Source organism: Mustelus asterias, unplaced genomic scaffold (assembly GCF_964213995.1).
Source record: "Mustelus asterias unplaced genomic scaffold, sMusAst1.hap1.1 HAP1_SCAFFOLD_79, whole genome shotgun sequence".
Lineage (NCBI taxonomy): Eukaryota > Metazoa > Chordata > Chondrichthyes > Carcharhiniformes > Triakidae > Mustelus > Mustelus asterias.
The window spans coordinates 756,684-774,676 of NW_027590137.1; the positions used below are offsets into that span (position 1 = coordinate 756,684).

General features: G+C 47.6%; 5 protein-coding genes across 5 annotated transcripts in view; 3 read left to right on the forward strand and 2 right to left on the reverse strand.

Moving 5' to 3' along the window:
• The window catches only part of LOC144483844 (uncharacterized), a 168,081-nt gene that overhangs the window by 83,853 nt on the left and 66,235 nt on the right, over nucleotides 1-17,993 (reverse strand). The gene's annotated exons all lie outside the window — the stretch shown is intronic.
• The window catches only part of LOC144483839 (uncharacterized), a 259,901-nt gene that overhangs the window by 13,489 nt on the left and 228,419 nt on the right, over nucleotides 1-17,993 (forward strand). The window lies entirely within an intron of this gene.
• LOC144483810 (uncharacterized) lies at nucleotides 2,252-7,067 on the forward strand. Its single transcript, XM_078202348.1, has 2 exons — nucleotides 2,252-2,311; nucleotides 5,145-7,067. The coding sequence occupies exon 2, from the start codon at nucleotides 5,327-5,329 to the stop codon at nucleotides 6,866-6,868; it is 1,542 nt and encodes a 513-aa protein (XP_078058474.1). The 5' UTR covers nucleotides 2,252-2,311; nucleotides 5,145-5,326; the 3' UTR covers nucleotides 6,869-7,067.
• LOC144483829 (uncharacterized) lies at nucleotides 9,199-13,053 on the reverse strand. The gene is made up of 2 exons (XM_078202379.1): nucleotides 12,995-13,053; nucleotides 9,199-11,039 (listed from the first exon to the last, which is right to left on the reverse strand). The coding sequence occupies exon 2, from the start codon at nucleotides 10,938-10,940 to the stop codon at nucleotides 10,071-10,073; it is 870 nt and encodes a 289-aa protein (XP_078058505.1). The 5' UTR covers nucleotides 10,941-11,039; nucleotides 12,995-13,053; the 3' UTR covers nucleotides 9,199-10,070.
• On the forward strand, nucleotides 14,772-15,479 carry LOC144483791 (uncharacterized; the record flags this gene model as incomplete). Its single annotated transcript, XM_078202331.1, has 1 exon — nucleotides 14,772-15,479. A coding segment is annotated over one exon (708 nt), but the record flags the coding sequence as incomplete, so codon positions are not given.

Genomic DNA, 17,993 nt, shown 5'->3' on the forward strand with positions numbered 1-17,993 from the left:
TGTAAGTATTCGCATTCCAACCATTATTCATGTAAATTGAGTCTGTGTCTTTATAAGTTCTGTTTGTGAACAGAATTCCCACTCACCTGAAGAAGGGGCTTAGAGCCTCGAAAGCTTGTGTGGCTTTTGCTACCAAATAAACCTGTTGGACTTTAACCTGGTGTTGTTAAACTTCTTACTGTGTTTACCCCAGTCCAACGCCGGCATCTCCACATCATGACTGGAATGTTATACAGAGAGTCAGCATGGAATCGAGTTACCGAATGGATTCCTTCTGTGCTGTAATGACTTTATGACTGGAAGTGTACAACATCGCTACAGCATTATATTACAATGCAAGAAATAATAATAAATGTATTTTATTACAGAAACATAAATAATATATCTAATCTGGGTACCATATAATAACACTAGACATATCTCTGTCCTATATTACTTTACTGTCTCCTTAAATGTCAGCCATCTCCTGGGGAAAGCTGCCCTTTAATGTGAACATGAGGAAAAGACCATCCTTTTCGACAGACAAATAAATGTGTCAAGCTGAGGGAGCAAAGGATGTTTACCAGGCTGATTCAGGGAATCGCGGGACTGATGTGGAACCTTTGGATTGGAACCTTTGTAGGTCAAATAGTTCGGATGGGGCAGTTTTTGTGCAGTGTGTGCAGGAGGGTTTCCTGACACAATATGTGGATAGGCCGACAAGAGGTGGGGCCACATTGGATTTGGTACTGGGAAATGAACTGGGCCAAGTGTTAGATTTGGTTGTGGGAGAGCACTTCGGAGATAGTGACCACAATTTGGTGTCTTTTGTTATTGCAATGGAGAGGGATAGGGCCGTACGGCAGGGCAAGATTTACAAGTGGGGGAGAGGTAATTATGATGCGATTAGGCAAGAATTAGAGGACATAAGATGGGAACAGAAACTGTCAAGGAAAGGCACTAATGAAAAGTGGGACTTTTTCAAGGAACAAATACTGGGTGTCCTTGATAGGTATGTCCCTGTCGGGCAGGGAGGAAATGGCCGAGTGAGGGAACCATGGTTCACAAAAGAGGTGGAATGTGAAAAGGAAGAGGGAAGCTTATGTAGGGATGAGGAAACAAGGTTCAGATGGCTTGATTGAGGGTTACAAGTTAGCAAGGAATGAGCTGAAAAAGGGGCTGAGGAGAGCTAGGAGGGGACATGAGAAGTCCTTGGCGGGTCCTTGGGGGAGATCCCTCCGTAGAGAGACCTCCAGCGGGGACCTCCGCCGCCCGGCGGCAACAAGGCCCGCCAAGGTGTATCCGGGCGACAGGCGAGGCGGTGGTCGTGGAAGGTGTGCAGCAGCAGCCCGCACAGGAAACGCCTCCACGCGGTAGAAAAAGGCACGGAGGACATTTCCGCGAGGCGGCTCAGGCTGTGGGGCACCTCACCCAGGGAGGGGGGCTGAGGTTTTGGGCCAATGTGGAATTCCGCCCGAACAGGGGAACGCTCGGGCGGGATCCCACCGCACGCCTGCGCCGCCTCGACATTGCGTGCAGTTTCGGGGCCGAGCACGACCGTCCTAAGGTCGAGGATGGCTTTGGTCGCGTGCCGGACGGATGTCCCCGCGCGCTCAGCCAGCACGCGGGGACTCATCCAGCCCGCCCCTCCGCCATCGAGCACGTCCCTGATTCTGGTCACCCCGGCGTCCACAGCCCCCCTCTCCGCCAGCCACCTGAAGTTATATGGCTGGAGGAGTGGATTCCTGAGCAGCGGCTCTCGCACGAGAGCCGCTACTCCTGACGAGGGAGAGCTGCGTCGCGAGGCGACCTTGTTCCAGACAGTGAGGAGGTCCTGGTTAAAGACGGTGGCTGAGACAGGATGGGGCCGTTAACCTGGGCCTGTTCCCGGGAGGGAGGGAGGGAGAAGCCCCGCAGCTGCAAACCAGGGAGCTGACAATGATTCTGAAGGGTTTGCGGATCCACAAAGTGTTTCCAAATCCTCCCAGCCACCGCCTAACGCTGACTCCGCTTCTCCGGGACAAACAAGCACCAAGGACAGCAATGACACTGCGCATGCTCCACATCACAATGCCCCGGGGACTGATTGACGGCCGCTTCGGACCAATAGGAAGAGGGGGCGGGGCTGGAGGACCGAGGAAGAGAAGCTGGTCCTCCAACCAATCGGAGTGAATGAGGGGCGGGGCTGAGGTGTCCCCATAAACGCACGGGAAGAGGTTCGCATGCGCAGTTATGTTACAGTCTGGAGCATGCGCAGTAAGCAACGGCGTTTGCCGCACGCAGTGTGGGTGATAGCAATCGGAGAGAAGTTCCTCTGTCTCATCAGCAGCCGGTAAGGATGCGGAAACATAGAGGGAGTAATGGAACCGGCGGATGGACGTAGAGGGTTTCTAAATACCTGGTCAAGGCCTCAAATCTCGAAAATGAGCCCGTCGGTCTGTGTTTGCAGCTTCCGGTCTTTTTCCCGAGACGAGGCTCAGGTTAACGGCCGCCATCTTGATTCAGCAGGGAGGAGAGCGCATGTGCGGTGTCTTGGTGATGCAACAGCGAGTGGGCGGGGCTTCATGTTTCTGCTTCCCCTCCAGGTCCGAGCTCCCGGTCCATTAGCACAATGAGCAACAGGTTTCTAAACAGCTTCACCCACCCTCAGGCTGCAGCTGCTGTTTGCAGCCTCGATGAGTCCATGGGCCATGTACATATTCAGTGTGAGAGTTGAAAACCCTGTATAGTTACCTAAAGCGGTTACACAGCTTTTGGTTACACTTCAGCCCCAGGCTCCTCATGTTTACATAGAAACATGATGTGGAGATGCCGGCGTTGGACTGGGGTGAACACAGTAAGAAGTCTCACAACACCAGGTTAAAGTCCAACAGGTTTATTTTGTATTTGCTACCAAGTAAACCTGGTGAGACTTCTTACATAGAAACATACATAGAAAATAGAAGCTGGGAGTCGGCCGTTCGGCCCTTCGAGTGTGCGCCGCCATTCATTATTGTCATGGCTGATTATCAAATTCAATACCCTGATCCCTGTCGCCCCAAGAGATTTATCTCATTGAAATCAGACTCTACTTCCACTTTTGAAGAACGTGAATCCAAAGATTCATGACCCTCTGAGAGAAAAACATCTCATCTCTGTTTTCAATGGGCAATGCTGTTTTTTAAAACAGCGACTCCCGAGATTCTCCCCTGAGAGTAAACATCCTCTCCAGATCCAAAACAGAAAATGCTGGAAAATCTCAGCAGGTCAGGCAGCACCTTTTCTCCCCCTTTGCTTCACCTTTCCCCTTTTTTCTCCCTCCAATCCACCCTCCCCTCCCCCACATCTTCATCCATCACAACTTCTTCAGCTTCTCTGCTGTTTGGCCATTCACACTTTCTATTCTCTCTATAGACTGCCATTAGCATCCTTTCCCCTGGTTCCTGTGGCTTGGACCCATCTTTCATCCCCTCACAGTGTAAACATCTCCCACTTTCTATGCCTTTTTTATGCTTTGACAAAAGGTCATCTGGACTCGAAGCTTCAGCTCTTTTCTCTCCTCACAGATGCTGCCAGATCTGCTGAGATTTTCCAGCATTTTCTCTTTTGGTTTCAGATTCCAGCATCCGCAGTAATTTGCTTTAACCCTTCTCTCCATATCCACCCTGTCAAGAGTTTTCAGAATCTTGAAGGTTTAAATTAAGTTGCCTCTTACTCTTTTGAAGTCGAGCAGAAGCTGAACTCAAGCAGAGACTGTCTCACTGCTCCTCATCAGACAATCCACCCATTTCCAGGTATTAGTCTACTAAACCTTCTATGAACTGCTTCTCGTAAAGCAGTTAAGGAATAATATGCACTCATATTTTTCCTGAAATAAGGAAACCAATAATGTACACACTGCTCCAGATATGTCTAACCAATGCCCTGTGCAACTGAAACATAACTTCCCTGCTTTTACTCAATTCCCCTCACAATAAATAATAGTTTTCTGAATTACTTGTACCTGAGACAATATTGCGATTTTCTATCGTGATGGATTTTGGATACTTTTTCTTAAACAGGGGGTTAGAAAGGGAGGATTTACACACAATAAGCTCAAACCAAGAGAAAAATGTTGTCTCTTCTGATATGGGCTTTCTGAATGGGATAAGTCGGAGGATGTGAATGGAATGTTTCCACTTGTTGGTGTTTCCAATACTGGGAACCATGAACAGACAACAGAGACGAATAAATCAAACAGGAGGAGATATTTATTTCTCGTTAGAATATGGAACTCACTGTGACTGGAAGTGGTTGAGACAAATACTTTAGATGCTTTAAAAAGGAAACCAGATGAGAACATGAGAGAAAAAGGATTAAAAAGTTGAGCTGAAAAGCTGAGTTGAGGTGAGCAGAATGAGAGGAGATTTGTGTGGATTAGAAATTCCAGTACAGATCAGGGCAGGGGTGGGGGGGTGAGGGGTGGCGGCGGAGGCAGTGGCACAGTGGAACTATCACTGGACTAGCAACCCAGAGACCCAGGATAATGTTCTGGGGACCGAGGTTCGAATCCCAGCACAGCAGATGGTGAAATTTAAATTCAATTAAAAGTCTGATGATGACCATGAAACCATTGTTGATTGTCGTAAAAACCCATCTGGTTCACTGATGTCCTTTAAGGATGGAAATCTGCCGTCCTTAACTGGTCTGGCCTACATGTGACCCACAGCAATGTGGTTGACTCTCAAATGCCCTGTGAAATGGAGGGCAGTTGGGGATGGGCAATAAATGCTGTCCCAGTCGGCGACGCCCACACCCCGTTAAAAATGAATTTAAAAATTAGACTGGCCTGTTTGTGTTTTGTGTATCTCATGTATTCATAGAATCTCTACAGTGCAGAACGAGGCCTTTCAGACCACCCCACCCAGGCTATTCCCGTAACCCCACATATTTACCCCGCTAATCTCCCTAACCTACATATCTTGGGACAGAAAGGGGCAACCACCTAACCCAAACATCTTTGGAGAGTGGGAGGGAACCGGAGCACCCGGAGGAAACCCACACAGACACGAGGAGAATGTGCAAACTCCATACAGACAGGTAACCAAGGCCACAATCGAACCCAGGTCCCTGGTGCTGTGAGGCAGGAGTACTAACCACTGTGCCACTGTGCCATCCATGTAATTCTTTGTAAACTTATTTTGCAGGAAATTGAAGGGAAGGATTTGCAGTCTGGATGATCGAATCTCACGTCAGACAGAGTCAATCGGTTCATCGGGATCTGAAAATTTGTGCATCTGAAGGGATTTAATTGACCATCTCAGCAGGAAGCTGGTGAGAATCCATTCATCTGGTCCTCGTGTCGGAAGGGATTGATCAGCTGGAAAACATGCTGACACGACAGCGAGCTCGCAATAGTGAGAGTTCATTCACCTGCTCCGTGTGTGGGAAGAAATTCATGTGTTCGTCCAACCTGCTGGCTCACCAACTCGATCACATTGATGAGAAGCCTCTTCAAAGCTCTGATTCTGGGGACAGTGTCGAGACCTCTGAGGAACAGGCCCAACACCAGCTCCTTCACACTGACGAGAGACCGTTCAGCTGCTCCCACTGCGGGAAGAGGTTCAGCCAGTCCTCCCGCCTTGCAGAGCACCAGCTCCTTCACACACACGAGAGACCGTTCAGCTGCTCTCACTGTGGGGAGTCGTTCAGCGACTCAGTGCATCTCACTGAGCACCAACAAGTTCACACCAAGGACAGGCCATTCAGCTGCTCCCAGTGTGGGAAGAGATTCACTCAGTCCTCCCACTGCACCGTTCACCAACTGGTTCATTCTCAGAAGAGACATTTTAAATGCTTTAAATGTGAGAAGACCTTCAAAAGAAGGATTAGTCTGCTGAGACACCAGGACACTCACACCGGGGAGAGGCCGTACCCCTGTTCTGTTTGTGGGAAGAGATTCGCTCATTCATCTCATCTTCTGACACACAAGCGAGTTCACACTGGGGAGAGGCCTTTCCTCTGCTCCCTGTGTGGGAAGAGATTCACTCGATTTTCACGCCTTTTGACACACAAGAGTATTCACACTGGAGGGAAACCATTCACCTCCTCAATGTGTAGAAAGGAAGAAGTTCAATCAACTGACCAGCTGACACACCAGCAAGTTCACACTGGGGAGAAGCTGTTCACCTGCTCGGTGTGTGGGAAGGAATTCACTCGGTCTCACTATCTTCTGAGGCACCGGCGAGTTCACACTGGGGAGAGGCCATTCCTCTGCTCCGTGTGTGGGAAGATGTTTCCTTGTTCATCCCAGCTTGTGATGCACGAGCGTGTTCACACAGGGGAGAGGCCTTACGCTTGCCCTGTGTGCGGGAAAGCATTTGCTTCTTCACAACACCTGCTGAGACATCGGCCTGTTCACACCGGGGAGAGGGCGTTCATCTGCTCCGAGTGTGGGAAGGCTTTCACCGAGTCATCCAGCCTCCGGACACACCGCCGCACTCACACAGGGGAGAAGCCGTTCTCCTGCTCCATTTGTGGCAAGAGATTCACTCAGTCGTCTGACCTGCTGAGACACCAATACATTCACACAGGGGACAGGCCGTTCACCTGCTCTGTGTGTGGGAAGGGATTCATTGATTCATCCTGCCTGCAGAGACACCAGCGAGTTCACACTGGGGAGAGACCGTTCACCTGCTCTGTGTGTGGGAAGGGATACACTCAGGTATCCAGCCTGCAGAGACACCAGCGAGTTCACACTGGGACAGAACCGTTCGCCTGCTCCCTGTGTGGGAAGGGATTCACTGATCCATCCCGCCTGCAGAGACACCAGCGAGTTCACACTGGGGCAAAACCTTTCAACTGCTCCATGTGTGGGAAGGGATTTAATCAGTATTACAGCCTGCTGAAACATAGACGACTTCATGTGTGACCGGCAAAGTTGGATTCTGTTGTTTCTGCGCCCTGAGATAAACAATAACAATTGGATCAATAGTTGAGGCAGTGGCACAGTGGAATTATCACTGGACTCAGGGTAAGGCTCTGGGGACCCAGGTTCGAATCCCACCACAGGCAATGGTGAAATTTGTATTCAATTAAAATCTCGAATTAAAAGTCTAATGACAAACCTTAACCATTGTTGATCGTTGTCAAAACCACTCTGGTTCAGTCATGTCCTTTCGGGAAGGAAACCTGCCATCCTTACTTGGTCTGGCCTACATGTGACTCCAGACCCACAGCAATGTGGTTGACTCTCAAATGCCCTCTGAAATGGAGGGCAGTTAGAGATGGGCAAGAAATGCTGGCCCAGCCAGTGACGCCTATATCCAGTAAAAATTAATTTAAAAAAGTTCCTCAGTATCTCAGTAACCTCCTCCAGCCCCACAACACTCTGTGTAAATACAAGTTGTTGCTGATTATGCCCTGAGATAGAAAATGTGAACCCGATTCCCCTCGTCCACCAACACAGCAACTTCTTCATAAAAATTGAAGCACATGGGATTGGGGCGAATGTATTGAGATTGAAAACTTGTTGGCAGACAGGAAATAGAGTAAGATTAAACAGGTCTTTTTCCAACTGGCAGGCAGTGATTATTGGGGTAATGCAGGATCAGTGCTGAGACCCCAGCTAGTCACCTGCCATGGGTCTTCTGTTTTTCTTTCCCTGTTTACAATGCATCATTTTTAAATTGTTGCTTCTTAATATTCTGATTTAAAACCATGGATAAGCTCAAACCACTTTTGGATAACCTGTGACTCCCTGATCAAGAATCTTACCGACCACTGCATGCCATTCTGGTCACCGTATTATAAAAAAGATATCTCTGCACTGGAGAAGGGTACAGAGATGATTTTTAATGATGATACCAGAAATGTAGAAAACAGCTCACCACCACCTTCTCAAGGTCAATCTGAGGTTAGCAATAAATGCTGGCCAAGCCAGCGATGTCCACATCCCATAAATGATTTTTAAACTGTGTGTTTGGTTCTCTATCAGGAAAGGATTGACACGCTCACGCTTTCTTGAAAAATTAAGGCTGAGGGGGAACCTAATAGAGGGCTTCAAAATTATAAAAGGTTTTGAAATAATGTTTCTTCTTTTGGAGAAAGGCAAAACTGGAGACCATCAATACAAGACAGTCGCCAAGAAACCCAATAGGAAATCCAAGATAAATTTCTCCACCCAAAGAGTGGTGAGAATATGGAAATCATGACCACAGGGAGTGAAATGAACAGTATCGATGTCTTTCAGGGGAAGCTCAACAAGTATTTGTGTGTGATTTTATAATTCATTCAGGATTTATTTCAAAAAAACTAAGAATAAAGTAACAGGAGATATTTTGAGGCATCTGAGAGTCTGTGTGTGTGTGAGGGTGTCTGTGAGTGTGTGTGTAAGGGTGTCTGTGAGTGTGTGTGTTACTTCTCATTGGTTTCACACCAACCTTCCTCTTTCTGAGCAGACATTCTGGCCCCTGATAAACCCATTGAGTGATTTGAATGGTACAATTCAGAGATTCTTCATCCAGGGTGAAACCACAGGCTGACTGTGTGCTGTGTAAAACCTGACATCTACACAACCTAATCCCACTTCTCCTGGAACAACGTGAAGTGACTACAATTTTCCAGATTCATTTCTTTGCTCTCAATATTCTTTCAGATAGTTCATAAATTCCATGAGTACGTTATCCTTTAACACACCTGTGGTGTCCAGTTTAAATACTTTCCTCAGTCTGACCAACATATAGCAATGGGATTGTTGCTATTACAGGAATCCATTCTGTAAATCTGATTCCAAGGCACTCTGGAGTAATGCAGTGATCCAGACCTTCCCACTCAACACCAATCTATAGTTCCATCTGAGTTCCAGATTTTAACATGATTTTTCAAAACACAGGCAGCAGGGTGGCACAGTGATCAGCAGCGCCAGGGACCTGAGTTCAATCCTGGGCTCAGGTAGTACGAGTAAGCTTACATTAACACTGCAATGAAGTTACTATGAAAATCCCCTAGTCGCCACACTCGACGCCTGTTTGGGTGTACTGAAGGAGAATTTAGCACGGCCAATGCACCGAACCAGCATGTCTTTCAGACTGTGGGAGGAAACCTGAGCACCCGGAGGAAACCCATGCAGATACGGAGAGAACGTGCAAACTCCACACAGTCACCCAAGACTGGAATTGAACCGGATCCCTGGCACTCTGAGGTAGCAGTGCTAACCACCGTGCCACAGCTCTCTGTGTGGAGTTTGCACGTTCTCCCTGTGTCTGCATAGGTTTGCTCAGAGTGCTCCACTTTTTGGAAGGAGTAATTTGACAAGGAAAAATTCAATGAACGGCATGACACTAGTAAGCTCTGTGGAACAAAGGGACCTGGGTGTGATTGTCTATAGATCTCTGAGGACAGAAGTGTATGTTAGTAGGCTGGTGAAAAAGGCATGTAGGACACTTGCCTTTATCAATTGAGGTATAGATTACAAAAGCAAGGAAGTCATGTTGGAGTTGCATAGAACTGTGGTGAGGTCACTGCTGGAATACTGTGTGCAGTTCTGGTCGCCACATTATAAGAAGGATGTGATTGCATTGGAGGGGGTGCAGAGGAGATTTACCAGTGAAGGTGAGTTACAGATGAGAGGGACAGTGTCAAAAGAGAGAACCATTGACAATATTAGATAATGTGGGGAAGTTGGGTTATCAGTGGTTTAGAGGGTAAAGGGAGATGAAGGGAGGTCTCATGGACAAGATGAGCAGTGAGAGGGTTTGATGGGAGATAGCAGAAGAATTGGAGAAAGATGTGAGTTCAGTACTTGGAAAAAGGGAAATTTCAGAGAGAGTTTTGTCTGGTGGTCCAGTGGAAGGGAGGGAGGCAGCTGATCAGATTGTCTCAATCTTAGAGACAAAGAAGCTCCACGAGCTCCTCACACTTGTTGTTGAAGATGAGGATGGAGGAGACGGGAGAGAGGCCCTTCAAAAGGAGAACCATTCACACATTTTTAAAAAGACAACAGAGAATACATTAACACAAAGACGGTGTATTTGAATTTTGTCCAGAATATTCGCCTCTATAACTGGCCTGAAGTTTATTAACATCAGCAGGTGCAGACCACAGTGTGATTGACAACAACATCCAATCTCCAGTTATTTATGAACTTGCTGGTGTCTCAGCAATGCGGATGACTGAGTGAATCTCTTCCCACACTTGGCGCAGGTGAATGGTCTCTCCCCGGTGTGAACCCGCTGATGTACAGTGAGATGAGATGATCGCCTGAACCCAGTCCCACAGCGAGAGCATCTGAATGGTTTCTCGTCAGTGTGAACTTGTTGATGGGACACCAGTTCCTGCGAGGTTTTAAAACATTTCCCACACTTCAGACACTTAAACGGTCTCTCATCAGTGTGGCCTCTTTGGTGTGTAATTAGGATGGATGAATTAACAAATCCCTTCCCACACTGGGAGCAGGTGAATGGTCTCTGCCTCGTGTGAACTTGCTGGTGTGTCAGCAGGGTGGATTTGTGAGTGAATCCCTTTCCACACTCAGAGCAGGTGAATCGCTTCTCCCCGGTGTGAACTCGCTGGTGTGTCAGCAGCGTGGATGACTGAGTGAATCCCATCCCACACACAGAGCAGGTGAATGGTCTCTCCCCAGTGTGAATTAGTTTGTGTTTAATCAGGGTGGATGACTGAGTGAATCCCTTCCCACACAAAGAGCAGGTGAATGGCCTCTGCCCAGTGTGTGTGCGCTGGTGATTCTGCAGAGTGGATAACTTAGTGAATCCTTTCCCGCAGTCCGAGCAGGTGAACGGCCTCTCCCCGGTGTGACCACGCCGATGGGTTTCCAGCTGGGATGGGTAATTGAATCCCTTCCCACAGATGCCACATTTCCACGGCTTCTCCCCATCATGACTGCATTTATGTTTGAACAGGCCAGATGACTGGTTGAAGTCTTGTCCACAAATGGAACACGAGTATGGTTTCTCCCCACTGTGAACGGTGCTTTTTCCTTCCATGTTCAAAATCCGATGATATTCCGGTCACAAAAAATTAGGCGACTCTGAGATCCTGATGTGGAATTTGGTTTCAGTTTCCCAACTGCAAATCCTAATCTTCTAAGACACGATGAAATTGATTTAAAACAGAAAAAAAGGGAGTGAGAGAGAACACGCAAAAACAGGTTGTGAAATTGAGCTGAATGAATTTGTGGGGCCGGCATTAAGAAAAAGTGACCATGAAAGCTGCTGGATCGTCATAAAAACCCAACTGATTCACTAATGTGCTTCAGGGAAGGAAACCTGCCACCTGGTCTGGACTGACACATGAACCAATACCTATCGAAGGGGTGAGAGAGAGGTGGAAGAAGCAGAGGGTGAAGGAGAGGGTTTCTCTACATCTACATCCTGACCAGAACTCTGACAGAATCTCCTAATATCTCAACCTCCACCATTTAGCTGGACCAGGGTAGTAGGTGCATGTGAAGATCATCACCTCCTAGTTCCCCTCCAACTCATACAACATCTTGACTTGTCTGACATCAATTACTGCATGAGCAGAAGTTTCCAGCATTTGAATATCGGGAAGACTGGAGTCACTGTCTTCAGTCCCCACTACAAACTTCATCACCCTCACAACTGACTCCGCCCTCTCCATGTTAAATATCTGAAGCTGAACTAAGTTGTTCACAACCATGGTGTCTTACTTGAGAAGAGTTTTAGACCACATATCCACATCATCACCAAAATCATCTATTTCCACCTCAGTAACATCCCCCAACTCTGCCTTAGCCTCAGTTAATCATAGAATCTCTACGGTGCAGAAGGAGGCCATTCGGCCCATAAAGCCCACACCGACAACAATCCCACCTCAGCCCTATCCCCAGCGCCCCATGTATTTACCCTGCTAAACCCTGACACTAAGGGGCAACTTAGCATGGCCAATCAACCTAATCCACACATCTCTGGAGTATGGGAGGAAACTGGAGCACCCGGAGGAAACCCACGCAGACACAGGAAGAATGTGAAAACTCCACACAGACAGTGACCCAAGCTGGGAATCGAACCTGGGTCCCTGGCACTGTGAGGCAGCAGTGCTAACCACTGTGCCATTATGTCGCTGCAGAATCCATCATCCATTCCTTTCTTACCTCTCGACTGAACAATTCCAATACAGTTCCAACCGGCCTCCAACATTAAGCAACCCCCTCCAAACTATCCTAAACTGCCCATGTGCTTACTCACACCAAATCATGTTCACCCATCGCCCCTATGCTTGCTGATCTACAAATGCTTCCTTTTAAGAAGCATCAGAATTTTAAAATTCTCATCTTTGTTTTCCTCCATGGTTACAATCATTCCTGTGTCTGTAATCTTCTCCAGCCACACACTCCTCTGAGATCTCAACGATAATCTAATTCCTCTTGAGCATTCTCAGTTTTAATCATTATACCATTACAAATCATCCTTTCAGTTGCACAGGCCACAAGCTCTGCAATCTCTTCTTTAAATCTCTCTGCCTGTCCATCACCTCTGCTTTCTTTAAAACCCACCTCTTTGACCAAACCTTTGGTCACCTGTCCTAATATAGCTCAGTATCAAATGTCACTGTATAATATTTGTGAGAAAATGTCTGGGGCTGTTTTATTATGTTAAAGACACAATATGAATATAAATGATTGCAACTGCCCTGATATCGTTGTTCTCATCAGTAAGAAATTGGAAGTGAAAGGGTGAAGCAGTTAGATGGTCAAGTTATTCACATTCTGTCAGTGGTAATTCCAAAACATTGCCCCAAACAAAGATGGCGACCGCGCATGCGCCGAGTTGCTAGTGCGCCGACTGAAGACGGCGACTGCGCACGCGCCGTGTTGCTCGTGCCCCGATGACGATGGCCCTGATTAACCCGGGTCTGTAACTGGGAGAATGCCGAGGCCCTGCTCTGCGCTGAGAGCTGGGACCATCCTCTGATATCGCTAGATTCTTTTTAAGAGATAGCAGTTTACGTAACATGTTTACGACGCCTCTCCAAACCCCCGCCTGGTCTATCGCGTCCTCCGCCCCGCCATTCCCACCTTTACTGATTGTGGATCCGAGAAAGAATGTCTCCACCGCCATGAATCACACTGCGCATGCTTCACTCAGCCCCGCCCCTCATTCACTCCGATTGGTCGGAGGACCAGCTGCTCCCTCGCGACCGTCCAGCCTCCTCTCCCTCTATTGGCCCGGAACTGCCGTCAATCAGTCCCCGGGCATTGTGAGGTGTCGGGTGAGAGGTCAGTGCTGGGGGGGCGGGGTTTACAATGAACATTCTCCACTCTCCCTGTCCACCGCTTCCGGCTTCTCCCCACAAACCATCTCCAACAAAGAGAGAAGGGGACACACTGACCGAGTGACAATGTCACTGCATTAGTAATCCAGAGAGACAGCACAATGTTCTGGGGACAGGGCTTCAAATCCATTCAATTAATACAATCTGCAATTTAAAGTTAGTCTCAGTGAGGGTGACTGAGGCTCCTCTGCGAAAATCTCCACACATTCCATTCTGGGCACAAGATTCAGATTCCTGTTTTGTCACAAGGTATGAATGAAATTATGTTCAGTTTGTTATTTTTGTTAAATCATAGAAACCCTACAGTGCAGAAAGAGGCCATTCGGCCCATCGAGTCTACACCGACCACAATCCCACCCAGGCCCTACCCCCATATCCCTACATATTTTTACCCGCTAATCCCTCTAATCTATGCATCCCAGGACACTAAGGGGCAATTTTTAGCATGGCCAATCAACCTAACCCGCACACCTTTGGACTGTGGGAGGAAACCGGAGCACCCGGAGGAAACCCACGCAGACACGAGGAGAATGTGCAAACTCCACACAGACAGTGACCCAAGCCGGGAATCGAACCCAGGTCCCTGGAGCTGTGAAGCAGCAGTGCTAACCACTCTGCTACCGTGCCGCCCTTAAAATTGGGTTTTTTTGTTAAATTTGTCAAAAATTTGACAAATGGTACAGTGGTTAGCACTGCTGCTTTTCAGCGTCAGGGACCTGGGTTCGTTTCCCAGATTGGGTCTGTGTGGAGTTTGCATGTCCTCCCCGTGTCTGCGTTGGGTTTCCTCCGGGTGCTCCGGTTTCCTCCCACAATCTGAAAAATGTGCTGGTTAGGTGCATTGGCCGTGCTAAATTCTCTCTCAGTGTACCCGAACAGACGCTGGAGTGTGGCGACTCGGGGATTTTCATGGTAACTTCATTGCGGTGTTAATGTAAGCCTACTTGTGACTAATAAATGGACTTTACTTTAAAAGGATCTGGAAAAAATTATCTAAAACTTAATTTGGATATCCAGAGAGTGTGTGGGACGGGAATTTACAGATTTGGGGGAACAAGAGAGGATAAAATGTTCCAGAGAAACTAGAATTACCTGTTCAGAGTTTCTGTCCTGGACTGACATTTGGTTACATTTGTAAACCCCATTGACAGAATATTAGAAGCTGAGGATTTGTGGAGAAAATATTTAATTAAGGATCAATTCAGGGTCAAAGTCATTTGGGGGATGAAAGTGAAAAATATTCCACCAAATGAGAACTGTCTGTTCTGAATTTCTATCTTGTACTGACAGTGATGACTTTTTAAACTCCTTTATCAGGTTATTAGAAGCAGAGGATTTGGAGATAGGAAATGCAAACCAAACATCGCATCAACATCTGATACTCAATGAATCAGAGTGTGAGTATCATTGGCCTTTGAATGTGGAGGGAAGATTGTTTTAACAAGTTGCATAGCCTTTAAAACATTTCAACATTTGAAGCAGATAGAATCCACATGTACTGTGTATGAGGCTTGAACTGATCAACCAACCTGGAGAGAAACAAGGATACCAGCCCCACAGAGAAACCGTGTAAATGTGGGGATTGTGGAAAGGGATTCAAGTATCCATCCCTGCTGGAAATTCATCGACGCAGTCACACTGGAGAGAAACCATTCACCTGCTCTGTATGTGGGAAGGGATTCACTCAGTCAACCACTCTGCTGAGACACCAGCGATTTCACACAGGGGAGAGACCGTTCCCCTGTTGTGTGTGTGGGAAGGGATTCACTCAGTCATCTGAGCTTCTGATACACTGGAGAGTTCATACTGGAGAGAAGCCATTCACCTGCTCTGTTTGTGGGAGGGGATTCACTCAGTTATCCCAGCTGCTGACACACCAGCGTGTTCACACTAGGGAGAGGCCATTCACCTGCCCTGTGTGTGAGAAGCGATTCACTAATTCATCAAACCTGCTTACACACCAGCGAGTTCACACTGGCGAGAGACCATTCGTTTGTTCCATGTGTGAGAAAGGATTCACAACTTCATCCAACCTTTTGACACACCAGCGAATTCACACCCGGGAGAGGCCATTCACCTGTCCAGTGTGTGCAAGGGGATTCAGTCAGCTAGCCCACCTGCTGACACACCAGCAAGTTCACACCCGGGAGAGGCCATTCACCTGTTCAGTGTGTGCGAGGGGATTCAGTCAGCTAGCCCAGCTGCTGACACACCAGCAAGTTCACAAGTGACTGAAGGGTTTGGATTCCACTGATGTTGCTGGCGTTCACTGTACCCAGGACTGAACCGTGTTCATTCTGACAATTCAGGTTTGTCTCTCTGATGTTACCAACCATAGTTCTGGCTGGAGTTTAAGATTCTAGTTAGTTTGCTGATTGTGTTCCTGGGCCTGCAGCCTCCCTTTAAGAATATGTGTCTGTGATCATTCCCCTGAATTCAGAGAATTCCACCAGCAATCAGTTTGCCACAAATATTGAACTTTTACTTCAATCCTAAATTGATCTTTGATTCAAACTCGACAATTCAGTGTCTGAGAGGTTCCACTGATGAACATCTCCAATTAGAAAGTGCTGATTAATCCTTGCTGACAATTCTTACTGACCTGCGCGTTACACACAGCGACACCTCCATTATCCCCCAGAAAGAAGGGGAATGGGAATTGGTGGAGAATCAAGCGTTCCCAAATGTTACCCCTCCCGTCTGGTACAGAAATCCCCTCGGCTCGGGAATGAAGACAGGTCCAATTGAAATAACAAACTTGTGTATATCTTTCATGAAAAAGGGGCTACAAAATCATCAGATAGGAGAGATTGGTATCAATCTTATTGAGTAAACAAGTAAACTAAATCGAATTAACTGAGGAGAGGGGATTGGTGTCAGTGACTGTGGAGTTTACATCAGTCAGCAGGAGATTGGTGTCAGTGTGGAGATTTATATCAGACAGGAGGAGATTGGTGTCAGTGTGGGGTTTATATCAGACAGGAGGAGATTGGTGTCAGTGACTGTGGGGTTTATATCAGACAGGAGGAGATTGGTGTAGGTGACTGTGTGTGTGTGTGTGTGTGTGGGGGGGGGGGGGGAATGCCGGGGGGCCTGGCCAGGCTGGCGGCCTTGGCGAGATGTTCGTCTTCATCAATGACATGTTGAAGGCTCTGGAGGAGATGTCGTAGCTTCTCCGCATCTCCTCCAGAGCCTTCAACATGTCATTGATGAAGACGAAGATCTTGCCAAGTCCACACCCCCACTTCTTGCCTTCAAACAACCGCACAACCTCAAACAGATCATTGTCCGCAGCAAACTACCCAGCCTTCAGGAGAACAGTGACCATGACACCACACAACCCTGGTACAGCAACCTCTGCAAGACGTGCCGGATCATTGACACGGATGCCATCATCTCACGTGAGAACACCATCCACCAGGTACATGGTACATACTCTTGCAACTCGGCCAACGTTGTCTACCTGATACGCTGCAGGAAAGGATGTCCCGAGGCATGGTACATTGGGAAAACCATGACGCTACGCTACGACAATGGATGAATGAACACCGCTCGACAATCACCAGGCAAGACTGTTCTCTTCCTGTTGGGGAGCACTTCAGCGGTCACGGGCATTCAGCCTCTGATATTCGGGTAAGCGTTCTCCGAGGCGGCCTTCACGACACACGACGGCGCAGAGTCGCTGAGCAGAAACTGATAGCCAAGTTCCGCACACATGAGGACGGCCTCAACCGGGATATTGCGTTCATGTCACACGATCTGTAATCCCCACAGCCTGCCTGGACTTGCGGAATTTCACTGGCTGTCCTGTCTGGAGACAATAGACATCTCTTTGACCTGTCTTGGTGCTCTCTCCACTCACATTGTTTGTACCTTTAAGACTTGATTAGCTGTAAGTATTCGCATTCCAACCATTATTCTGTAAATTGAGTTTGTGTCTTTATATGCCCTGTTTGTGAACAGAATTCCCACTCACCTGAAGAAGGGGCTTGGAGCTCTGAAAGCTTGTGTGGCTTTTGCTACCAAATAAACCTGTTGGACTTTAACCTGGTGTCGTTAAACTTCTTAACAACCCTACAACTGGCTGAAGTTTAATAATCTGGAGATGTCCCTTTTTAAAGGCACTATCTGTGATCTTTCAGCTGAATTAAAGAACTGTCAACAGAAACTTGGTTGCAATAAAATTATGAACTTTTTACTTCAATCCTAAATTGATCTTTGATGCAAAATCTACAACTCATTGTCTCCCAAAGGTGATGGGTTCCCATCAAGTGGAGGTGACTTTTCCAGCTCAGGTACATTCACAGGATGGAGGAAGGTCACTCCAGCAGCTCAGCAACAAGAGCCAACACTGAAAACAACAACCCACAACCAGACCTGAGAACCGCTTCACTCGTGGCAAAACCTGCCCCTCACGGATTGGTCCCTTCAGCCATCAGTAACAGTGAAGCAGAGGGTGCGTGGGCCTTCAGAGTCTCAGTGACCAGGAGAGAAAACAATTCTGCACAGAGGGGCCTGAGAGCTGAACCCAGACAGAGTGGAGGGAGGGAGAAAACTGAGTGGAGAAAAGAATTGGTGGAGAGGGTGAGATGGGTTTGGATTTCAGCCCAGGGAGGGGGGAGAGTGTGTGAGATGGGGATTTACAGATTTGGGGGAAACGAGAGGAAAAAATGTTCCAAAAACAAAACTAGAATGATCTGTTCAGAATTTCTATCCTGGACTGACCGTGATTAATTTTGTAAACT

Excerpts from the sequence above, each read along its gene's own strand:
- LOC144483810 (XM_078202348.1), top strand. The coding sequence starts at position 5,327 with ATGCTGACACGACAGCGAGCTCGCAATAGTGAGAGTTCATTCACCTGC.
- LOC144483829 (XM_078202379.1), bottom strand. The coding sequence starts at position 10,940 with ATGGAAGGAAAAAGCACCGTTCACAGTGGGGAGAAACCATACTCGTGT.